This window comes from Camelus dromedarius, chromosome 26 (genome assembly GCF_036321535.1).
Source record: "Camelus dromedarius isolate mCamDro1 chromosome 26, mCamDro1.pat, whole genome shotgun sequence".
Lineage (NCBI taxonomy): Eukaryota > Metazoa > Chordata > Mammalia > Artiodactyla > Camelidae > Camelus > Camelus dromedarius.
This window is the reverse complement of record NC_087461.1, coordinates 15,346,756-15,366,813: the sequence shown is the minus strand read 5'-3', so window position 1 is coordinate 15,366,813 and position 20,058 is coordinate 15,346,756. Positions and strand designations below refer to the sequence as shown.

General features: G+C 39.7%; 1 protein-coding gene across 2 annotated transcripts in view; it reads right to left on the bottom strand.

The window, feature by feature from the left end:
- The window catches only part of CUBN (cubilin), a 273,783-nt gene that overhangs the window by 83,620 nt on the left and 170,105 nt on the right, over positions 1 to 20,058 (bottom strand). For both annotated transcript variants that reach the window (XM_064479416.1, XM_010992039.3), the window contains exons 40-46: positions 12,060 to 12,257; positions 9,152 to 9,298; positions 6,910 to 7,100; positions 6,327 to 6,510; positions 2,892 to 3,066; positions 1,545 to 1,723; positions 554 to 763 (exon numbers count right to left, since the gene is read on the bottom strand). In XM_064479416.1, the coding sequence (XP_064335486.1) occupies positions 554 to 763; positions 1,545 to 1,723; positions 2,892 to 3,066; positions 6,327 to 6,510; positions 6,910 to 7,100; positions 9,152 to 9,298; positions 12,060 to 12,257 (1,284 nt within the window). The remainder of the gene's footprint in view (positions 1 to 553; positions 764 to 1,544; positions 1,724 to 2,891; positions 3,067 to 6,326; positions 6,511 to 6,909; positions 7,101 to 9,151; positions 9,299 to 12,059; positions 12,258 to 20,058) is intronic.

Here is a 20,058-nt window from a genome sequence, read left to right as displayed (position 1 = left end):
CTGAGCTCCACAGGAGGGACGAGCCCATAATAGAATAGAATAGCCCATAATAGAAGATAATTGGCATCACTGTAATGAAGACCATAATGGCAGAGGCTTCCAGTAAAAGACCCCGGGGCCCGGGACTGGGGGCTGGAACTGTCTGAACCAGCTACCTGGTTGACATCTTCCTGCTCAAATGTTTTCTTTGCCTTCTTTCTCTGAGCAATAAAAGCAGCTCTTTTTTTTCACTTTGTCCTTCTGCCTCTATTAAGAATTCTTTCTCAGCCATGGGCAAGGACCTACCTGCCTGATAGGCTTTCCAATGTGGGGGCCCCTCCATCCACTAACACCAGGATAAGCCATACAATGACACCTGGGGTTTGGACATCACTGTTTTATGGGTAAGAGTCAGGGGAGAGAAAAGCTGGCACCTGCCAGAGCAGATGGATCTGTACTTCTCTGCAAAAAAACCAGTCTTGCCTTTCTTGGAAGTGAGGAAATTTCAGAGGCTGAATGAGTGACATGTGAAAATAGACAGCCCCTCAAAAGGCAGCAGACATAGTTCACTGACCAGAGGTATGGTTTTCCCAGATCTCTACAAAGTCTCTTTCGCAGCCAGAGGAATTCTGAAGATTAAAGTCTTCAAAACGGAGGGTGAGATAATGTCCCAAGGGGCCCTGGAGATGCCAGTCACAGAATAAGTTGTCCGCATATGGAAGTGTTGGGTATCCGTTGCTTTCAATCACACCACTCTGCCCCGTCACTGTCCCCCCACACTGGGCTGCAAAAAACCAGAAATATTCTATTACAGGGTTTAAAAAAAAAATAACTGTGTTACTGCAGTAATGGGTTTCTTAGGGCCCTGAAAAGTACTGTTCAATTATGTCTTATCAGCTGATGTGATAGCGGGATTGAATTTTATGCAATTTGCCTCAGGCTGTAAAACGACCTGTGGTGTAGGCTGAATATTGTTACGACTAGGTTTTTCGAGTTTTGCCTGTTAAATGTATTTGGTGAGTGTTCAGACCCACCAGATACTAGATTCTGTGTAATTGTGACCACATGGTTGTGAATCTTCAATATGCCTATTTGTTGCTCTTTTTTACTGAAAGGAAATCAAAACACTGAGTGAATGATTTGGCACTAGAGATTTAGGTAGAAAACTTCTCAATTATTTACTAATGTTGAGGTCAGAGTCACTGTTCTAAAAATAGCTATTTGATTACTAAGGAGTTTTACTATTTAGAGTCATGTATATTTCATGACAAGAAACAAGAATTTGATTTAACTGAATGTGTTTTTTCACTAACAAGCTAGGGGAAAATACAAAATACTCAGGTTTACTAAAAAGAGTGTTTTAAAATGGAAATTACAGTAAAAATTATAATTGATAAATGACTGTGTAGTCTTAAACATTTACATGCTTTATTCCTATCATCAAAATAATTGTTAAAATCAGGCAGATAGAAAGACTTCTTTAAAAAGACATGATTTTTTTTTTTTAAGTTTTAATGTAATCATTCGGTCACTACTTTTCTTACTGAATGTAAAGATGTTGTTACCTATAGAATACTTGGCCTTGAATCCCACATGAGTGGGGCTGTTGTCAGACCGGAATCTCAAATACATCACGTCTCCTGAGGACAACTGACTGGCAGGCAAAGATGTTCCACAAAACTTGGAAAGTACTGGTGCATTGGAATCAGCTCCATCTCGCAACTCAAGGTAACTGGACGTACAGCTAAAGTGGAAAGAGAATTCTGTTGAATTTATAAAGCTGATTGCTTTGACATATTCTGATAATAAAGACTCCACTAACTTTCTCCAAGGGCATTATTAAATCATCGTTTTGGTGGCGTGATGTACACAGCACAGCGTGGACACGATGACAGAGGCAGTGGAAGGAGCATGTCACTTCAGAATGCTGTGTATGTTTCCTAATCAGAATGCACCCCAGTTGGAAGCTCCAAAGGATGGGGTTTACGGGTACCAGAGTGAAGAATTATTTACTCACCTTCCATACCCTCTGCCAGTCTTATAAATGTAAGAGTCATTCTTAAATCAACCCCTAGGAATTTCAAAACCCAAAACATTTTGTTTCACATGATGCTATGACACACTCCACATGACAAAGATGAACGCTTTCTTGACAGCTCTGCAGCTTAGGTTAATGGAGAGCCTCAGCCGGAACCTTCTGTGTCCATAAAAGGGGAAGTATTTACCCAATATTTCTTGAGAAAGTCAACCAGCAAATTAATGCTCAGTGAGGGGGGGAGTGGCATTACATCAGGCCCACAACTGGTTAAGCAAAAGCTCTTGGACCTAAGTTTTGCCCCATGCATGGACTCGTGAAAATGTATACACACTTTCATTTAACAGAGAGAAAAATACAGATTTTTTTTTCTCAGTCTCCATAATTAATCCATTTGTGTACAACACAGTAAGACTAACTCTCTTACTAAATGGAGATTGGGAAATTGTATTTCTACTTGCTTTAGTCCTGTTTCTGACACTGGTGGTCCCTGGTGCCACAAGTTTCCATTTGTTAAACAGGTATTTTATCATGTATGACACTGAGTGATGCTGGGCAAATATCCATTTGACTCTATTTTTCCTGTAGGAGGAAGAACGGATAACACAAATCTCAAACAGCCGCCCTCAGTGTCTCTTGGAGGATATGCATAGGGTCATGAGGGACAGTGTCTGTTTATACCATCTGCTCAGCTGACCGGAGGGTGGCTGGCAGGCTCGGTTTACAGGCTCAAGGCATTAAGCGTTTCCCTTCCCCATCCCTTGACTTCCTTTGCAGTATATGCTGCTCAGAAAAGAAGAAGGAAATTGTTCTGAGACGTGACAGCTAAAAAGTCCTAACTCTGGGGTAGGAGAAAAATTAAACAGAGGTGACCTACTTGGGTGACACTTCAATATTGAATTGGTCTTCAAACTGCAGTCTTATGAGCTTTCCAGGAGGAACAGCTAGGAGCCAAACGCAGTCAGCGTGCTGGGGATAATGGTCCGGGTGGTTGGGGGAGGTCACGTATCCAGCAGAATCGGCATCATGGATGTAGATATTGCCCCCACAGGCTGTCAGGAAACACAGTTAAATCAGTCCACAGTCTGGAGAAAGAGGACACAGGCAACTACCACCTTTATCTTGAAAAGTCTCCTTATCTGTATTGCCAATCTCGATTTCCTTTCATCTGGAATTAACCTCCTTTTCTTTTTAAGCAAACACATTCTGAATTTGCTATCAAAGGGGCTACCACATGTGACTCTTTTTAATTTGCCAAACTATAGATTCTCGTTGGAAATTTCACTCATCCTTAAAGCCAACCAAATGACTGTGGTGCACGGTGTCTGCAGTAGAACATCATGGACGTACCATGATGTATCCACCACTTCAACAAACATGGAAATGCACCAGCACTTATAACTGCCCACTGACCACTCAGGTCAACACAGTGATGTTTAAAAGACTCAGCAGATATACATTTGTACAACTCTGTGGGCATTCACTCCTTATGTTTCTTCAGGATTTCGATGCATTTGAAGAGCAAGGGGTGAATGGCACGAGAAATTTTATTAGCCAGTTTTATCGAGAAGATAAAATGAGCTTTTAATACTTTCTCTGAAAGACCAAAGTGTTATATAAAAATATTTTCCTTTTATCAATAAATTTTTTTTTGCAATCTCAGCAAGCAAACCAAGCAAGAATAGTCTGGGTACTGACAATGCCAATGAAGTTAACCCGTTCAGTAACAGCCTCACAGATACGGGATCTGCTGAATCCATGGACAGTTCTTTCCATTGTCATTCAGCCACTCATGATCATATCCTGAATTGTGTCATTACCCAGAACGCCTTCATCTCTGAAACCCTGGACTGCAAGTTCCTTTGACGGTCTCCCGCGTTCCTAGTCTTTTCCGTCAGACTCTTACTGCACAGTCCCAGTTCCACAGTTGTATTCCATCCAAACCGTTCATGGAAATCGGTGCCACAACAAATGCACGTTCCCCACTTTCGGCGCAGCCCAGCAACCCCCCCATTCTACCGTGTGGGTGACAACAGCTGTCTGCTGTACAAGCCGGCTGCGCTCCCCAAGCCCTTCCCTCTCCTCTCTCTCGCTCGTCTCAGCACACTGCTCCGAATTCTCCTTAGAAAGTAGAAGTCAGATGAGAACTCCCTCAACTTTTCACCCCTTACACGTTACCATGCTTAACAAACTCACCTGCATCTCTGCCCTCCTTTACACTTCCTGTATCTCTGGCCTGTCTCCCAGTCCACTCTGTCTCCACAGGGACTTGCTCTATTTACTCCTTCCATTTATCCTGCAGTTTTAATCTCCCCACTGCCTTTCAGTTAACATCTCAGCGCCTTGCGGTGCCGCCCCCAGTACTGCGATGCCTGCCTGCTTCATCACCTCCTCCTGCATCTCTTCTCTCACAGTAGCAAATTCTGGGGAATGCCTTATTATTGGATAACTATTGAGACTTTACATGCTGTCACATCTCATCTTCACTGATTGGCAAACCCCTGTCTCCTTCCCCTGGGCAGCTTCTCTGATCCATAGCTCCCAACAGACCCCTCCTTAGAGCGCTCATCGTACCACATCCTAATTGTGCATTTGCTCATCTGTCTCCTCCTCTGCATTGAACTCCCTGGCAGACCTGGTAGTTTGCACTGTGTGAAGCACTCTGTAAGTGTTCGATTAATTAATGAAAAAGCTAATTAACCAGGTGAGAGAAAAGAAGCATCGAGCACAGGAACACAGAAGTCTCAACCAACCATTCTGAAGGAGTATCTTTGGAGAACTCGGCTAATGTGATGCCAAAAGTTGTTCACTGAAGAACGTGTGTCAAAAGCTGAGAAACGGGAGAGGTGTGGTGGAAAGAAAGATGGAGAAGCAGAAGGCTGCCTGTAGGCAGGGAAAATTGTTGACTCAGAAAGCTGGGAAGAGCAAGACTGATCATATCACAAGAAGTTTTGAAATCAAAAGACTTTTAAGTCTCATATCAAGGCAGAAAGATCAGGAGAAGGTAATGACCATACCATTCTTGCATGAATAGGAAGTCCACAAAGCAATAAAGAGATACAGCGTTTGCAAAGAGACCCTTAGTGTATATGAATCCCCACTAAATGTTAACTTTAAAAATAGAATTCAAGACTGACTGCATCTGGGTACAGATGGAAAAGTGGGGTTCCGTAGAGTGGGCTAAAGTCTGCTCACTAGACACGAGGCACTTAACTCTGTAAAGACTCAGTACCAGGGGAAATCCTTCCCATTCATAACATAGCAGCAAAACTCAGCGCGGAGATAGGGAGGGACCAGAAACCCACGGTCTATAAAGTAAAGGTGCTGGTGTCACAAAGCTGTGTTGTTAACGGCTCCTTCCAAGCACCAGAGCTCTGGTGCCAGGAAGTGATGAAAGTACATTCCTTGTCATCATGGAATCCACTCAAGGTATTAGGCGATTTTCTGTGTCAGTTGCTGGAGACTTATTTCCTCTCCTTTCCCCAAACGAAGATGTTCTGCTGACATTTTAAATTCTTATATTTTGGAGAACGTGCCATTAAACATACGGCTTCATTTAGGTTAATGTGTATTTTGAAATATATTTAGGAGTCTGAGATTGAGGTCATAGAATTATCCTGAAACCCAAATTATCTAATTTTCAAGGGACAAAGACTTACTCTCCACTGACACCACTCTCCTTTTCCAAGCTATGCTTGTTTACTTATTTGTTCAATTAAACATTGTCTAAAATGTCACAAAAATTAAATCATTACCATAGAATTCAGTATAATTACAAGAAAGCATAATGAAGTTAAATTAAGTAAAGATCGCTACTGCAATATATAATTAAATGGGTAATAACAGAAACAGAGGATTATGTGTTCATTTAAAAAGAAGCATACAAATGATTACAAAACAATGTAATTATCATTCTTACGTTTCTGTAACTGAATGTAAACTTATCATTAGACATTTTGTAACAAAAGTCTAACGAATTTCAGGGGATCACCAAGATCAGCTTAAATTATACTCATGGAGACGTTCATTTTGTGCATTCTCTTGATATGTGGCCTTGGAAAAATCTAAGCCTCATCTTCCTTATCTGGAGAATGGGGACAATGATTTCTTCCTTAAAAAGTAGTTATGATGACATAGCAAATGTATCAAGCATAAAGTAAGTACTCAGTAATCAGTGTCTATTCTAATTAACATTGTTACTCTTAGTTCAGAAAAAAAATTTTTTCCATATTTTTCCCCCAATCTAGTTAAACAAGGAAGACCAAGAAATTGCAGGGAAAGTACAGACATTCTTCTCAGTGGAAATACTCACCTAAACTCTTTGCCTCATACGTGATCTTAAATCCTTGCCCTTCATTGCTACTGTCAGAAATAAACCGAACAAACATTTGATTGTCTGAGGTGAACAGAGTGGACGAAGGGCGATTGCCACAAAAACGACCATTTCCTCCATGGGGACCCAAGGGTGGAGAAGAGATGTCAGGTCCATTTTTTAGCTGGAAAGACAAATTAAAAACTGCATAATTTCCTTCATATTGATAAAGATGAGGTAGAGAAGTTCTATCAATTTATGTCCTAGGAGGAAAACCTCATTTTGCTTTCTCTCTCTCTCTCTCTTTTTTTAGTCATTTACAACAGTCTGTTATTAAGCACTTATTATAGGCCAGGCACGTGTCCAAATACATTACGTACAGTATCTAATTTAACCTGAACAGCCCTTGAGATAGGTACTATTATTACCACTTGTCTCATTTTGTTTTGTGAATGATGTGTGCTGAGAAAGGAATTTGGAAAAGTAGCAAACACGCGGTCCACCAGAAATTGTCACAACATTGTATACTGACTATACTTCGATTAAACAAAAAGAAAAGATAAAAGTAGCAAGCAAGACCTACCACCAAGTAATCCCCCTGGTTGCAAGAAGAGTCTCTACTTGGAATCTGGAAGGGCTGCTCAAAGTGGACGGCGATGGTCAGACCACTCTGAACCTGGACGTGCCAGGAGCAGTTGAGGTTGGGTGTGTAGGTCTCTGGATACTTGGGTGATGTGATAATCCCTCTGTCTGCATGCAGATATCCACCACAACCTTCCCAGGAAGAAGCAAAGATAGCACACTGAAATAACATTCACCACTGGGTTTTTATGCTTTTTCTGTTTTTCTTGAAAATTTTCAAAGCGTACGCAATAGAAATGCGGGTTGAAACTCACTGGGACCAAAGTGCTGGAAACAATTGGCACAAGCACTGATGGAGCACACGAGACCGGGTACTCATTTTGGTTTTGTTACTAAGATTGGGATACAAAAGTCAGCAACAGAGATCAATCACTTACTTGCATGAAGCTTACTCTATAGATGAGTAAGGTATACACTAAACACATATATCAGATGTGAGACAGTGATAAGTTCTACAAAGAAAAATGAAAGGGGAGAGGGAGAATGGATCTCTGTCGCCTGGGGCAGTTAGAGAAGGCCACGTTGTCGGGGTAACATCCGAGCAGAGAGTTGACTGAAATGGGGAATCAAGATGTATGAGAGTTCGAGAGAAGAGCATTGCAGTCCAGTAAACAGTTGTTGTAAAGGCTTGATGGGTGAGTGGTAGGTACATCAGAATGGAGTGGGCCAAAGGTAGCAGGGTAGGTCATGCAGGAAACTGAAAGGACTTATTTTGATAAAGAAGAGGAAGATACTGAAGGGCTCTGAGCATCAGAATGGCATGATCTGACTTCGGTTTTAAAAGAATCAATCCGTCTGTAATACTTAAACTGTAAGGGAAGGGGGCATGGAAAAGCAAAAGCAAGCGGTCCAACAGGGGGTGATTTCTTGAGTCTAAGGAGGGATGACAGATGCCTGGACCAGGATGGCAGCAGTAGAAATGGTGAGAAGTGGTTGGCATCTAGATACACTGTGAGGGTAGGACCATTGCGATTTGTGGATAAATAGGATTTATGAAGCCAGAAGAGAAGAGTCACAGATGATGCCAACCTTTCTGGCTTAAAAAAACTAGAAGAATGTCCTTTCCATTTACTAGAATTGAGAAGAGTGTGGAATGAGCAAGTTTGGTGGGATGGGGAGGTAAAACATGGTGGGAGTCAAGAGTTAGTTTCCCACATGATAACCATATACATCACGAGCTGTCACTGGTACATATGAGAACTATGGGAGAGGTTGGAGTCGAGAAAAGAGTGGGTGAAGTGGGCACTCTTTTGCCAGTTGTCAGGGACTGACCAGCTCATTAGATCACATAAGTAGTTAAAATGCAGAGGCGGACATTTATCCTAGGTCTGTCTAATTTCAAAGCCCATTCTCTGAAACCACCATGCAGCTGGTCTCCCTTGACTGTGAGGAAAATCATTTACCTTCAATTGCTCTCTGCTCTGGAAAAAGCATACAGAATTGAGGAGAAAACATTAATTTTTCATGTCAAGATTGATAATCTACTTTAAAGTTGCATTTTTTTTTCAGTTAAAAATATGAGAGTCTTCCACTATTTCCCATTCTGTGGGCTACTTCTTTAACTTTTATCCAGTTTGGGTTTAAAAATTATTATTGGACTTCACATTTTGTCGAGTTTTGAAAGTCTCAATCATACTACCCCTGACAGCCCCTTATATACTATGCACATTCTTGGACTCACCGAACTCATATTTCAAGAGCAACAAACTCTTCCTGCCAACCTTTAAATGAATAATTTCAACTAAGGGATTTATGAAGATGCCTCCTCTATTACTTTGACTATTATTTCTCAGATGGAGGATAACTCTGACTTACTGCTCCTTTGATGCATTATGGATGTGTACTGTCTTCTGGGTCCAGCCATCAGCTAGGCTGAAATATTGTTTTAAACATCTTACTCTTGTGCCTACTATAAATAGAAGATGTCCCACCCAGAGAACTGAAGGCGGAGGATCTTTCTGTACAACCTGGTCAGTTTTTTTGATTAGGACTCAGTATCTGATCTCAGGATAGCCACCCAGCAGTGGGGCAAAGACCTGTGTGCTCTGACTTACTTATAACATGTGTCCTGGCATTGAGAAATCAGCAGAGTGTATTAGGTAGAGAGCAAGAGATGATGAGATGAGATGGGATGGGATGAGATGAGATGAGACTAACTAGAACAAACTATGACAACATATTACTCTTGTGAAAGGATGCATTAAAGCCCGCCCTGGTTATACTGAAGTCCGAGGTGAACTGGATCACCATGTACTCTCCAGTAGACCGGATGGGTCCAGGGATCTCTCTGCCACAAAGAACTGCTAGCTCCTGGGCCAAGCTATTGTCTCCTACAAAGAAAGGAAATATCAGTGTGAAAACACAATGTCTTAAGAATCTGTTCTACCATCATTTGCAACCCAGCCCAGGCGGCTCACACATTACTCTCAGAACACCACATTGGTGGGAGACAGTGGGATTATCAAATACAGGGACACTGTAGGGCTTACATCATTCTGGCTCCAGTTTGTAATGATGCCATCTGCCTTTTTCTTTACCTTTTTAATAACAACTTCTTTGCCAGTTCCCACTGCCTTTCCAAAAACAAGACAAAACAAAACAAAACAAAACAAAACACGGCTGACAATTCTCCCTGGCACTAAAATTCAAAATGAAGAGGACACGCAATTGGGAAGTAATTGAGGACCAGTGTTCATGTGTGCATTAGACACTGATCTAAACTATTCTGATTGCTTGACTGCTGAAGGTCAAGTATCTTAAAAAAAAAAAAAAAAAGAAGAAGAAGTTTGGTTCTTCAGCCTTAGTTCTAAGGTTATAAGGTCATTTGCCCAGAAGTGTGTCTTCACCTCCAGAGGGTTTTCCTTTTTTCTTTTTTCACTTATCATTTTTCTGTTCTTTGTTTTGCCATTAAAAGAACACACTTCTGACCATGTGTGGAGAATGAGAAAAGACACCGTCAGCAGTGTGCTGCTCCAGAGACACAAATGGGGGCTGTGTCACCCCGTGGCCCTTTTTTCTTTGGTTTCTCTTGATATAAATTTGGGTCAAAACAACTGTCTCAGTCAAAGCCTGAATGGAGCAAAGGAGATTATTAACAGACTTGGATTCCTTGGCAGGGAAAATATGTTTTTTTTCCCTGGAGGCAGAGAATTAATGAATTTCAATCTTACAAAAACAAAAATAGAATATGAGACATGAGGAAATTTGCCCTTTCACTCAACCAGCAAAATGATTCCTTTTTGACACTGACCACAACCTAAAACTCATTATTAACTAGTTTAGAAGACAAGTTGTCAAATGTAATGGCACAGCTACAAATACAAGATGCTTAGAAAGGCATTCTTCGGAGGGTTTCTGACCCCTGAAAACTTCATTCTTTACAACTCAAAAGTTTATCTGTAATTTTTTTTGCATTTATTATCTTCATTATGCTCTTTTGTTGCACCTTTCACCCCAAATCATTTCTGTGGACATTTTCTCTAACTATCAGTGTCACAAAATTTTAAAGTTTATTATATGTTGCTATTTATTTCATATGTGTATATTTTATTCCTCAGTGATGGTTCCTCTGGGCAATGTGCTGATAGCTGATTGTTGATAGGAAAAAGTCAGGAGTTATGGTTTACCATCTAGTCATGCTTGTATGAGTCACTTGAATCTTTACTTAGCGCCCAGTCTCTACAGAAGGAAAACAAACACCTCTACCATTTGATTTTTCTCACTATACTTAGTGGGGGCCTAGGGTTGATAGGATAAGGGAGACAAGAACTTACGCATTAGTAACCTGTGGGCCAAAAGCAAACATGTTTATTTTGTCCAAAAAAAAAAAAAAAACTTGCTCTGAAGCATTTCTAATTAATTGACAAAATTGGAAATTCATAGAAAATTCCATACTTCTAGCATCTCTTGGGAAATAAGATCCATAACACTAAGCCTGCATCCCTAGTAATGGCCCCTTTAATTCTGCTCTCTGGGTTAGTGCCTCACTGGGTGTTACCTGCTGTCCAGGTAGGCATTGAGGTTGCAGTATCTGTCACATAGAGTAGTGGTTCTCCAACTTAGAGGCCATCAGCTGGAGGCAAGGACTAGAGTCAGGCGAGGGAGACCCTGACATTGGGGACAAAATTTAAGGAGGTGCCAAAGACCTCAGAAATCGAGATAAAAATATTTTAGTGCAATATTTAAAAAATTGAAATTTAATGTAAAGTGAACAGAATTTAAAAATTTTAAAGAAAGACAGGATCTGACTCTACGCTTTCCCCTATCCTGCCTTGCCCTCTTACCCTCAAATCTTGGCCTTAACAGGAGACAGATCTGGGACCCATCCTGAGAATTTCTGGCTTAGTTGGCCTGGGGTAGGGCATAGAACTTGCATTTCTAACAAGTTCTCAAGTGATGCTGATGCGGCTGGTCTGGGGACCACACTGTAAGAAGCACTGATTGGAGGGTATGGTCTCTCTGTCCTCCCCGATTCCATGCAAACTGAAGCAAGATGTTCTGTGCATCTTGCATTTAAGCATTATTCATTTCCCTCACTTATTGCATAACAATACCACACCTGCGTATAGAGGGAAAGATGAAAAAAATATTAGCCCTGAATTCTACCCATTCTGGCCTGAGATGCCGTAGACATAGAAAATTTAATACATTGCAATTACAAATACTTTTCACACTTGGATCTTAAAGCTATAGTTCTAAAATATCAAGCCTTTGAACAAGTAAGCAGCACTGACTAGTATTAAATATTGGAATTATATAATGTAATATAAATTCTATTAGAAAACTCAGACTATTATTTCCTACTTAAGCCACAGGTAGCACTTCCTCTTGGGAATGGAATGCTCTCTCTGATACAGTGGGTAGCGTGTGGGTTATTTTGCTACAGGCAATTTAGTAGGTTCCTTATATTCTACAGAAATGGTAATCAATTCTAATATTTGATGCTCTCATTGACCATAATATCTGTGAAATTCCATGCAAAATGGATGGAGGCAGGAAACAAGTATGATTATAATCGAATGTAACTAAATATGCATCAGGGTTGAAACTTGGTAGGTTTGGGTTGTATTTTGTTTTTTAAATGTTTCTCACCATCTCTTATCACAAGTTTATCATAGTTGCATGTACTGTGAGATTCAATGTCCAGGGAAAGGATGTTGAGCTCCACAGTCGAATCAGGAGCCTGGATAAGCCACATACAGTCCATGCCATTGCTGTAGCTCTCAGGCCAGCCTGGCGAGTAAAGAAAGACTGGAGCATCTCCTGTCTGCAGGAACCCGCCACAAGCACCTGCAGAATGAAAAGCAACAGCTTTGAAATAACCTCTGGCAGAGAAGAAGGTAGCACTCTCACTTCAAACTTGCCATCCCGGGGGGACGGCATAGCTCAGTGGTAGACTGCTTGCTTAGCATGCATCAAGGCCCTGGGTTCAATCCCCAGTACCTCCATCAAAAAGAAATAAACCCAATTACCTCCCCTGCAAGTATTAAAAAAAAAATTATACAAACAAAGTCCCAGTCCTATACTGATATGAAAATACCAATTAAAACAATTTTCCCAAAGAAATTTTTAAAAATTATGTATGTATGTATGTGTATATGTATTTCTTGTCTCTTCTCCCTTCAATCCTTTATCATAGTGATCTCCGATCTTGTTATACGGAAGAATTGTTTTACCCCTTAATGGAGGCGGTAGGGATTGAACCCAGGACCCTGGGCACAGCAAGCAAGCAGTCTACCACTGAGCTACACCCCCCACCCCCCATTCCCTACAAAGAAATTTATAAATATTTTCTTAAATCCACTGATTCAGACAGCAGTGATCTCCATAATTTTTTGAAGAAAAATACATCGTATTCTACTTTTTTCACCATAATTTTCCCACATAACCCAATTTTTAATGAGTGCTTCTTCTCTGTCAAGCATGAAGTTAAGTCCATGAAGGAGATCCTATTATTACTGTTACCAAGGTAGAACTTTCTTCACCTTTCTGGGGTACTTTAATCTTCACCTTTTTTAGCATAGCTATTCATCACGTCACTTATATTAGGCAGTTATAAAACAATTTTCAATTTGGTAAAGTGAAGCATTGGAAAAAACTCATGAGCTTATAATAACAACATCCTTTATTTTCTGTTTCGGTTTTTTTTTTTCCCTAATAATAGCTTTGTTGAGCTACTATTCACTCACCACAAAATTTACCCTTTAAAATAGTATAGTTCACTGGTTTTTAGTATATTGACAAAGTTCTGCATCATCGCTGCTCTCTAATGTTAGGACACTCACCACCCTGACAGAAACCGGGTACTCGTTACCACTGACTCTCTGTTATCCTCGCTGCCAGTCTGTGCAAACCACTAGTCTACTTTCTGTCTGTATGGACTTGTCTATCTAGGACATTTCACATAAATATAATCATACACTATGTGGCCTTTTGTGGCTGGCTTCACTCACTTAGCATACTGTTCTGAGGTTCATCCACATTCTACAATCTGTCTGTCCTTCCTTCACTTTAAGGCAGAAGAGTATTCAACTGTATGGATGTACCACCTTTAGTTTTTCCACTCAGCAGTTGTTTCACATTTGGGTTGTTTCCCCTTTTTCACTGTTTACAACTAATATTTCTAGGAACATTCCTGTATAAATTTTTGTGTGGATGTATGCTTTCAATTCTCTTAAGTTTATAACTAAGAGTGGCATTGCTGGATCATATGGTAATTCGGTGTTTCCATTTTTGAGGAAATGCCAAACTGTTTTTCAAAGTGGCTACACTATTTTACATTCCCTCCAGCAATGCACAAGGGTCCCAGTTTCTCCATCTCCCCGTCAACAACTGTTATTGCCTGTCTTATTGATGATAGCCATCTTACTATTAAATGCATATTTTCTAGTACACCACTTTAATTTGTTTATTCTTTCATCATATATTTTTTTAGTTTTTTTCTCAGTGGTTGTTTAGAGGATTGCAATTAACATCTTAATTTAAGACAATGTAGTTTAGATTACTAGCAACTTAATTTTAGTAGATATACAAAACTTTGTTGTACTATAACTCCATTCCCACCCACCCCCATCTTTTGTGGTATTATTGTCATAAAAATTATATATTTAAACATTATAAGGCCATCAGCATAGTTTTATAATTATTGTTTTATGCAGTTGCCTTTAAATCAGATAGCAGAAGAAAAGAACTACAGATGAAAATACGTTTACACTGCCTTTACAATTACTTATTTAATTTCTTTACTACCTACTGTCTAGCATTTCAGCCTGAAAGACTCCCTTTTGTATTTCTTACAGGGCAAATCTGTTAGAAAGGAGTTCTTTAATTTGTACTTAGTTTGGAGGATACATTTGTTGGTTATAGAATTCTTGATCAACAGCCTTTTTATTTTAGCACTTTGAATGTGTGATCCCACTGATCTGACTTTCACGCTTTCTCATGAGAAATGAAATGTTGATTTTGTTGCGTATGCTTTTTACAGGATAAATCTTTTCTGTTTTTTTTTAACTTTTTTTTAATTGAGTTATAGCCATTTTACAATGTTGTGTCAAATTCCAGTGTAGAGCACAATTTTTCAGTTATACCTGAACATGCATATATTCATTGTCCCATTTTTTTTTCACTGTGAGCTACCACAAGATCTTGTATACATTTCCCTGTGCTATACAGTATAATCGTGTTTATCTATTCTACATTTGAAATCCCAATTTGTCCCTTCCCACTGCCTGCCCCCTTGGCAACCACAAGTGTCTATTCTGAGTCTATGAATCTGTTTTTGTTTTGTATTCAGGATTTTTTTTTTTTTTTAGATTCCACATACGAGCAATCTCATATGGTATTTTTCTTTCTCTTTCTGGCTTACTTCACTTAGAATGACATTCTCCAGAAACATCCATGTTGCTGCAGATAGCATTATGTTGTCAGTTTTTATGGCTGAATAGTATTCCATTGTATAAATATACCATCTCTTCTTTATTCAGTCATCTGTCAATGGACATTTAGGCTGTTTCCATGTCTTGGCTATTGTAAATAGTGCTGCTATGAACATTGGGGTGCAGGTGTCATTTTGAAGTAGTGTTCCTTCTGGATATATGCCCAGGAGCGGGATTGCTGAGTCATATGGTAAGTCTATTCCTAGTCTTTTGAGGAATCTCCACACTGTTTTCCACAGTGGCTGCACCAAACTGCATTCCCACCAGCAGTGTAGGAGGGTTCCCCTTTCTCCACAGCCTCTCCAGCATTTGTCATTTGTGGATTTTTGAATGACGGCCATTCTGACTGGTGTGAGGTGATACCTCATCGTAGTTTTGATTTGTATTTCTCTGATAATAGTGATACCGAGCATTTTTTTCATGTGCCTATTGGTCATTTGTATTTCTTCCTTGGAGAATTGCTTGTTTAGGTCTTTTGCCAATTTTTGGACTGGGTTGTTTATTTTTTTCTTATTGAGTCGTATGAGCTGCTTATATATTCTGGAGATCAAGCATTTGTTGGTTTCATTTGCAAAAATTTTCTCCTATTCTGTACGTTGTTGTTTTGTTTTACAAATGGTCTCCTTTGCTGTGCAGAAGCTTGTAAGTTTAATTAGGTCCCATTTGTTTATTCTTGCTTTTATTTCTATTGCTTGGGTAGACTGCCCTAGGAGAGCATTTTTGAGATGTATGTCAGATAATGTTTTGCCTATAGTTTCTTCTAGGAGTTTTATTGTATCTGTCTTATGTTTAAGTCTTTGATCCATTTTGAGTTTATTTTTGTGTATGGTGTAAGGGAGTGTTCTAGCTTCTTTTGTTTAAATGCTGCTGTCCAGTATTCCCAACACCATTTGCGGAAGAGACTGTCTTTATTCCATTGTATATTCTTGCCTCCTTTGTCAAAGATTAGTTGGCCAAAAGTTTGTGGATTCATTTCTGGGCTCTCTATTCTGTTCCATTGGCCCACATGTCTGTTTTTGTACCAATACCATGCTGTTTTGATTACTGTAGCTCTGTAGTATTGACTAAAGTCTGGGAGAGTTATTCCTCCAGCCTCTTTTTCTTCAGTAATGTTTTGGAATTTTTAGGTCTTTTGTGGTTCCATATAAATTTTTTTATGATTTATTCTAGTTCTGTGAAATATGTCCTGGGTAATTTGATAAGGATTCCATTAAGTCTGTAGATTGCATTGGGCAGAATGACCATTTTAACAATATTGATTCTTGCAATCCAAGAGCATGGGATATCTTTCCATTTTTTTAAGTCTTCTTTAATTTCTTTCATCAATGACTTATAGTTTTTCATGTATAAGTCTTTCACCTCCTTGGTTAGATTTATTCCTAGGTATTTTACTACTTTGGGTGCTATTTTAAAGGGGATTGTTTCTTTACTTTCTTCGTCTGTTGATTCATCATTAGTGTAAAGAAATGCAACTGATTTTTGAATGTTAATCTTGTAACCTGTTACCTTGCTGAATTCTTCGAATAGTTCTAGTAGGTTTTGTGTGGACCTTTTAAGGTTTTCTATATATAGTATCATGTCATTGGCATATAGTGACACTTTTACCTCTTCTTTTCCAATTTGGATCCCTTTTTTCCCTCTCTCTTGCCTGATTGGTGTGGCTAGGACTTCCAAGACTATGTTGAATAGGAGTGGTGATAGTGGGCATCCTTGTCTTGTCCCAGATTTTAGTGGGAAGCTTTTGAGTTTTTCACCGTTGAGTACTATGCTGGCTATAGCTTTTATTATGTTGAGATATGTTCCCTCTATGCCCACTTTGGTGAGAGTTTTTATCATAAATGGGTGTTGAATGTTATCAAATGCTTTTTCTGCATCGATTGAGATGATCATGTGATTTTTGTCCTTTCTCTTGTTGATGTGATGTATTACATTGATTGATTTACATATGTTGAACCACCCTTGTGTCCCTGGGGTGAACACCACTTGATCAGGATGTATAATCTTTTTTATGTGCTGTTGGATTCTATTTGCTAATACTTTGGTGAGGATTTTTGTATCTATGTTCATCAGTGACTCTGGTCTGTAGTTCTCTTTTTTGGTGGTGTCTGCCTGGTTTTGGTATTAGGGTGATGGTGGCTTCATAGAATGAGTTTGGGAGTGTTCCCTCTTTCTCAATCTTCTGGAAGAGTTTGAGAAAGACTGGTACCAAGTTCTTCTTTGTATGTTTGGTAGAATTCCCCAGTGAAGCCATCCGCTCCTGGACTTTTATTTGTAGGGAGGTTTTTCTACTGCTAATTTGATTTCATTTCTAGTGATCGGTTTAAGTGGTCAGTTTCTTCTTGATTCAGTCTTGGTGGATTGTATGTTTCCAGAAACTCGTCCATCTCCTCTACGTTACCCATTTTCATTTCGTATAGTTTTTCATAATATTCTCATATGATATTCTGTATTTCTATGTTATTTGTTGTAATTTCTCCATTTTCCTTCCTTATTTTGCTTATTTGTGCTCTATCTTTTTTCTTTGTGAGTTTGGCCAGAGGTTTTTATTTACTCTTTCAAAAACCCAGCTTTTGGTTTGATTGACTTTTTCTATTGTTTTATTAATCTCTATTTTATTTATTTCCTCCCTGATCTTTATTATTTCCTTCCTTCTCCTTACTTTTGGGGGTTTTTTTGCTCTTCTTTTTCTAATTCTTTTAGCTGGTGGGTTAGATTGTTTGAGATTGTTCTTCTTTTTTGAGGAAGGCCTGTATCGCTATAAACTTCCCTCTTACCACCGCCTTTGCTGTGTCCCATAAATTTTGTGTGGTTGTGTTTTCATTTTCATTTGTCTCAAGGTACATTTTAACTTCAACTTTGATTTCATCATTGACCCATTTTTGAATAGCACGTTTTTAATCACCATGCTTCCCTTTTTTCTCCTTTGTTTCTCTGTAATTGATTCTAGTTTCATGGCATTGTGGTAGTAAAGATGCTTGAGATAACATCTATCTTCTTAAAATTGTTGAGGCTTCTTTTGTGCCCAAGTACATGATCTATCCTGGAAAATGTTCCATGTGCACTTGAAAAGAATGTATATCCTATTTTTGGGGGGTGTAATGCTCTGAAAATATCCACCAAATCTAATTTTTCTATTGTATCATTTAATTTCTCTTGCTTTATTTATTCTCTGCCTGGAAGATCTGTCTAGTGATGCTAATGCAGTGTTAAAATCTCCAACAATGATTGTATTCCCTTCAGTTTCCCCCTGTATCTCTGTTAGTAATTGTTTTATATACTTAGGTGCTCCTATATTGGATGCATATATATTAACGAGTGTAATATCCTCATCTTGTATTACTCGTTTAATCATTACAAAATGTTCTTCTTTATCTTTCTTTATGGCCTTTGTTTTAAAGTCTATTTTGTCTGAAATCAGTACTGGTACACCTGCTTTCTTGGCTTTTCCATTTGCATGGAATATCCTTTTCCATCCTTTCACTCTCAATCTATATGTGTCCTTCTCCCTAAAGTGGGTCTCTTGTATGCAGCATATTGAAGGTTCTTGCTTTATTATCCAGTCTGCCACTCTGTGTCTTTTGACTGGAGCATTTAGACCATTAACATTTACAGTAATTAATGATAGATGTGTGTTTATTGCCATTTTGAACTTACTGCAGTTGATTTGGTATTTCCTCTTTGTTCCTTTCTTCTTCCTTTTGTGGTCTGGTAATTTTCCTTTGTATTATCTTGGATTTTATTTAGTTTTTGTGACTCACTTGTAAGTTTTTGGCATGGTTACCCTTTTTTGTAATTCTATTAATCCATTACTATAACTGTTTGTATTAAATAGATAGCAATATAAAGAATGGTTTATAATATGAAGAATGGAGGGAAAAAAGGTTTGAAAACTGTATAATCAATAATAGAAGAGCAAATTGAAGCAAAATAGCAATTGAATTGAGACATCTTTTAAAAACCTTAAAAGTAGGAGAAAAAAAATCAGAAAATAATATTTGAATCCTGTGTATAATCAATAACAGGAGATTAAAACCAATAGAAATAAAAATGAAATGAGTTGGATTTTTAAAAATAATAAAAATAAAAATATTTTAGAAGAAAAATTTAAAAGGGATTAAAACTGTAGACATACACAATTGTTTAAAAAGTAAAAATTAAAAAGGTAATAGAAAATAGAACAGATATAAAAAAGATAAAAAAAAATGTGTTCTCCTGTAGACTGTACGCTCTTAATGATTTTGAGAAGTCTTTTTGTCTTCACCCTGTTTCAGAAACTCAGCTTACTGTTTCCAGAGGCCCTCTGTTGGCACCCTCTCTGTGCAGCTCCCAGTGCCTATTGGCAAGCAGATTGCACCCCCTCCCAACAGTGGTTCAGGTGCTCTGCTCCTTCCTGGGTGTGGGCAGGTCACCCCATCTCCTGATGCTGCTGTGCTCGGGCGAGGTAGGTGTGCTGGCTGCGCCCCCTCCCAGCACCTCGGTCAGGTGCTGTGCTCCTGCCAGGAAGGTGGGTGGCCTCCTGCCCTCTCCCGGTGCTGGTCTGTCCCCTGCTCTGTGCAGCTGCCCATTCCACCTCGGGTTGGTGCTCTGTAGGTGTTTGTCTTGGTGGCAGGAGTTCTTTGAGGTACCAAGGCAGAGAGATCCTATCTGTCTCAGGCTGTAAACAAGACTCAGTCCTACCCAGGAGGTTGCGAAGCCCTGAGGTATGGATTCAGGGCTCGGCCCTGCCCTGGCCCGGGTGCTGTGCACAGGAGGAGATGGCAGCTGTGGCTGTGCCCTGCCTCTCTCCTCCCAAGAAGCGCCAGTAATAGCGCCATGGGTCTGAGGGAACAAAGGCCACAGCACCCCTCCCCCCAGGGCACACCAGCAGTGTTGCTTTGCTTTTTTTTCCCCCATAATTTATGGGGGGCCCAGGTTGCTCTGATCTGTATCCCCTCCCAGCCATGGCACACAGCCTCCTGCAGTCCTGCAGGGCTATGTCAGTGCAGCTGCCTCAGTCCTCCGCCCGGCTTGGGCCGCCTGTCCTGGCCCCCAGCTGATGACTCGCATCTCGGGCTGGGTGTCGCAGGGGCCCTCTGTGCCCGTTTAACTTAGTTCTGTCAGTCAAGGGGTGCTCCTTACAGATCCAAGCCTTGGAGGCTCCCCCTCCATCCCGCTGG